The following is a 5,260-nucleotide window of genomic DNA, read 5'->3' as shown; positions in this document are numbered from 1 at the left end:
GCGTTAAAAAAGTTGCAAGTTTTTGTAGCCCTTTTATCACAACTAATGAGTAGGCAGAAAATTTTACACATTTTTTAGCATAATTCGGTTTTATTATTTATTGGAATTACTATCGAGGACAATACATCGATTGTACCGATTTTTCATTATCGCTAAATTTTTTTCAAGAAGGGGCATGATCATTGAAGACTAGGTTAAGAAGTAATGTGAATCTCAAATCATGCAATTTTGTCAACGGGTTGAAATTAATGATTAAAGGTTTTAGAAGGTCAGAAATCGCTATATAGGGTATATTGGCGGCAGACAAAGGTCGGGGTTTATTGCTTTAAGGTTTGACATTGCTCAGGTATATTCGAAAACATATTTTCAAGCAATTTATAAATGAATAACTCACATATCGACTGACATTTTTGACATAAGGTTTGTTAGAATAAAATATAGTAAAGTCGTTACACATACATATGTATCTCCCATATTAAATGTTATGTGAAGTTTGAAAATCTTACATTAGGTATACGGGAAATACGGATAGTATTGATCCAACTTTACCAATTTTTTGCATTACCATATATTATAAATAGAAAAAGAAGCAGCCCACACTTTTTTAAATTTTTCAAAAACCGCAGAAGCCCCTCGCTAATGCGATTCGTTGTACCAAATAAAAGTCTCGTATCTTGTTGTGGAGCTCAGTTATAGCACTTTGTAGGTTTTCGATTAATTGCGTTTTGTAGGTGTGGCAATTGTCCGATTCCTCCCATCTGCAGTATCAATCCTATCATGGTGCCAAGAAATATGCGTACCAAGTTTAATCAATGTATCTCAATTTGTACTCAAGACTTAGAAGTTAGAATTCAACTTGTCTTTCTAGTCATCCTGATCATTTATATATGTACATATGTATATATATATTTATACCTATTTTGATTAGTTTTATTTGATACAAACAACCGTTATGTGCACAAAACTACTTGTATTATGTTATGTAGCAACATGTCTGCGAGATTGTGTAGTAAATCTTATAGAAAACTCAAGGAGAGGCCCAAGGAAACAGTGTAGGAAGCCAAGCAAAAAATAGTAATTTATTAAGTATCTCAATTTTAGTTATATTATATTATATATATTTTATATTTTAGCTAAGGCAAACACACTCTTATCTCTGCTCTCAGCTGTATGAATCTTATAAAACGAATATTTAGATATCGTTTTTAAAGGCTCGACATATGTATTGTAGTTACTTATATAATTAGTACACATGAAAACGAAATCAGATTAATTTACAATGACTTTTTTTTTCACATTTCATTGCTAGAAACTACGAAAGAAAATAATATAATTGTATATATTATATTATTTATTATTATTACTGAACAATCGTGTTTAAATTAACATACCTAACTAATTTGTTTAAATTTAAAATTACCTTCTTACTACTAATACTGCATTAGATTACTTAGCAGTAATACTAGTTTTTATACCTTTCATGAGAGCGAAACGGTATTATAAGTTGGAACGATTTATTTCACGATCTCAAATATTATACATATATATACCTTTATCCCTCTGAGAGTGTGAATGTGAATCAGCTCGTTAGTTTTAGAAAGCTTTGTCTTTAGAATATTACAATACATTAGCAGTTATAAAGGGTTATTCGATAATACTGGTACATATTCATTTGTTTTAATTTTCAATATCTTTATATGGTTTTTAAAAACTCTCTTGGAAATAAGACACTTGTAATTAAATTTTTCCTGATATTTGATTAATGGGACGTTGAACATATGTAATATGAAGTCTTTTGGTGAAACAGAGGACAGACGAAAGAGTTCTTGAGCAAACAATAAGCAAGAAAAGATTTTAACTTCAGCTGCACCGAAGCTATAATATCCGTTATAGGTGCATTTTTTAAACAAAAGTAATAAAAAAAATCGTCATCTTGATTCTCTTCGTTCAATTTGAATGGCAGCTATAAGCTATAGTGGTCCGATTTGAACAATATATTCGAAGATTGTAGTGCTGCTTTAGATAATATTCAATGCCAAATTTTGTGACTATAGCTTCTCAAAAAAAAAAAGTTTTCCATACAAGGACTTGAGTTTTATTTGTCAGTTTGTTTGGCAGCTATATGCTATAGTGCTATGATTTGAACAACTATTTCCGTACCAAATTTCTTGAGGATATCTCGTCAAATGAAAAGGCACTTGAAAAAAAGATATAAAAAAGAGAGTACTCATTTTGAAGCAAATTTCAATTTCAGCTGAAGCTTAAACATAATTTTGTATGTAATATGATGTAGTGAGTCGTAATCAATTAAAAATTCAAAATCGAATGTTTTGATGCTGTGTTGTTTTGCATTTTAGGTGAAAATATGTACCTTATGTTTAGCCGAATTCATCATAAAATTCTCAGCATTAATATTAGAACATTTTGATTCTATTTAGTTACTAATGCCTAAATGCTCCTATTATGCACCCTACATACTCTCTGATACCCTTGATTCTCGCATTATTTCGTTGGGCAGCATATTGTTCAAGGGTACTATGGCATTGGACTATTTACCAAAGCTATATATGGATGTATATCTTTTGTGACGTCAATAGTATATAGTCAAATAGTATATCAATAGTGACGGATATAAAACATTTTTGGTGGTGATGTACACTTAATATAGAAGAGGTTTGGAAATTGATACTGTCGGTTTAAGGAGTCTAGGGGTTGGTATAGTCCGATATATAACATGCTTGATGAAATCGAGGAGTGTTGAGGGTTGGAAGTCCATATATTAAGTATATGTGTAGACCAATTGCTATCGTTTTTGGAGGATCGTCGCCACATATCTAGATTTCTATATGCTACGAGTACGATAATTTTTTATTTCTATATGGATGTGAATATGAATAAGTATATTTAGTTAAAATGGCTATGCAAATGATGTTCCGCCTCCCAATCTCCAATGGAGCAAATAAGTAAAACCGATTGAATCTGACCTAACATACCTATACAACATCACAATTTATAATGGGTTATTGTTGTTGTGTATGCCTTATATTTACTTGCACTTCTCTTTGTCACGAATTTCCGACATATCTATATACATATATATATATAAGGAAACTACATATAGTACTACAAGTGTTTATATAGTCGGTAAGCTGTGGGCAACAAATCGCTTTTGCTGTTATTGTTTTGATTTGCGAATTCATAGAATACCATATCAACGTGAGTATAAAAAGCCGGTGATTCCGCCTTATTTTACTTCAAATCGATCAGAATGAAGTTCTTCGCTGCACTGTTGCTCTTGGTGTGTTTGGTTGTTGCGTGTCAAGCGCAAGGAGGTGGCGGTGGCGGCGGTCCATACGGTGGAGGTGGTGGTGGGCCATATGGTGGCGGCGGTGGTCCTTATGGTGGTGGCGGCGGTGGTGGACCTTATGGTGGTGGCGGACGCCTTGGCGGTGGTGGTGGTGGTCGTCGTGGCGGCGGCGGTGGTGGACGCTTTGGTGGAGGTGGTGGCGCAGGCCGTTAAATACTTTGGAATTGGAAAGCACTATATTTTTGGCTTAAGAAATAAAAAAATCAGAAAATCATAAAAAAATTGTGCAAATTATTTCAGTGCTGCATTCGCGCAACATGATTCAATATCTAGTTTCTAGTTAATGAAGTCAGAATATTCTAGTTGTAAAGTCAATTCCTTGCTTTAAGATCAGTGTAAGAATGTAACAAGAACTCCTCTTTCGAATGTACATGTGTAAAATATAATATTTCTTTGCGTTATGACGCAAAGGTCTCTTCTCTACAAGGGAAAAATAAAATGAGGCAGGGATTTAATTTGAAGTCGAATTTAAAAATAAAAGAAAAAACTGACGATATGTATGGTATCTACATACATATGTATGTATGGTATGTATACCTAATCGAAATCGCTGAATGGTTTTTCTATTCTAAAGCCATAATGTAATTCAACTCTACCTTCTATACATATGTTATCAACTATCCCTTTGTCATCAAACAAACAACAGTATCCCCAGGAGAGTTGCACTTCAAAAATTGCATATTTGTTGGTTCAATTAACCGGGGAATCAATTAACCGGTACTCGTTTAATTGAACAATTCGTTTAATTACAGGAATCCCGCTTAGTTGGACAAAATAATCAATTAAAAGAAATATGTGCACTTTAAGTGTTTCTTTGATTTTTAATAATGATATTTAAATAATATTTTTAACTTTAAACGGAAAACACAAAAGGAACAAAAACAAGTAAGGAAGGGCTAAGTTCGGATCTAGCCGAACATTTTATACTCTCGCAAAGTCAAATAGTATACTCGTTTTAGATTTCTTTGTGGATCTTGCCACCTTGTTCTATGTTGACCGATATTTTCGGTAAAAAGTCAGGGGCACTGGGGTCCACATATTCATTATCTAGGGGCTGGAACAGTTTTGACTCGATTTAGACAATTTTTGGTCACAAGGTGGCATACTTCAAACGCATTATTCACGCAAAGTTTTACCCCGATACAATCATTTTTGCTTCATATGAATAGTGGAAAGTGAAATAATCAGATAGAATTTAAAACGGAGTTATATGGAAAATAGGCGTGGTTGTAATCCGATTTCGCCCATATTCGCACTATAACATAAAAATATGAGAAGAATGTTATGTACTGAATTTACTTTGAACGTGGTTCCTATAAAGTCAACTCATACCATCCCAGAGATGAAATTAAATGTCTCTGGCGTGTTTAGTGCTTGATTTATCGCGCTTTTAGTAGTTTTCAACAGTACCGTTATATGAGAAGTGGGCGGGGCTGCCATCCGATTTCACCCATATTTTGTTATTATAGCTTTAGCGGCTTAGGAGATATGCACATTAAACCTATTAGGGGGCGGTACCACGCCCACTTAAAAACAATTTAACTGCTGATGCCCCTCCCTAATGTGATCCTGTATACCAAATAACAGTCTTATATCTTATGACAATTTATTGTTTTTGATTAATGGCGTATTGTGGGCGTGGCAGTGGTCCGATTACGCTCATCTGTAATACCAACCGTCTCACGGTACCAAGAAACATGTCTACCAAGTTTAATAAATATATCTCAATTTTTACTCAAGTTAGAGCTTGCAGTGACGGACGGACAGTCACCCGGATTTTAACTCGTCTCTTCATCCTGATCATTTATATATATATAACCCTATATCTAACTCGATTAGTTTTAGGTGAACAAAACTATTATACTCTGTAGCAACAGGTTGCGAGAGTATAAC

The 5,260-nt window shown here is 33.7% G+C and overlaps 1 protein-coding gene across 1 annotated transcript; it reads left to right on the top strand.

Annotated features, from left to right (window-relative positions):
• Positions 1–3,268: 3,268 nt before the first annotated feature.
• Positions 3,269–3,520, top strand: LOC138857320 (ctenidin-3-like). Its single transcript, XM_070109700.1, has one exon. It carries the CDS (start codon positions 3,269–3,271, stop codon positions 3,518–3,520), a length of 252 nt encoding a protein of 83 aa, XP_069965801.1.
• Positions 3,521–5,260: the final 1,740 nt, after the last annotated feature.

Source organism: Bactrocera oleae, chromosome 5 (genome assembly GCF_042242935.1).
Source record: "Bactrocera oleae isolate idBacOlea1 chromosome 5, idBacOlea1, whole genome shotgun sequence".
NCBI classification, from domain to species: domain Eukaryota; kingdom Metazoa; phylum Arthropoda; class Insecta; order Diptera; family Tephritidae; genus Bactrocera; species Bactrocera oleae.
The sequence above is the reverse complement of the archived record's forward strand: the minus strand, read 5'-3'. Positions and strand labels throughout refer to the sequence as shown.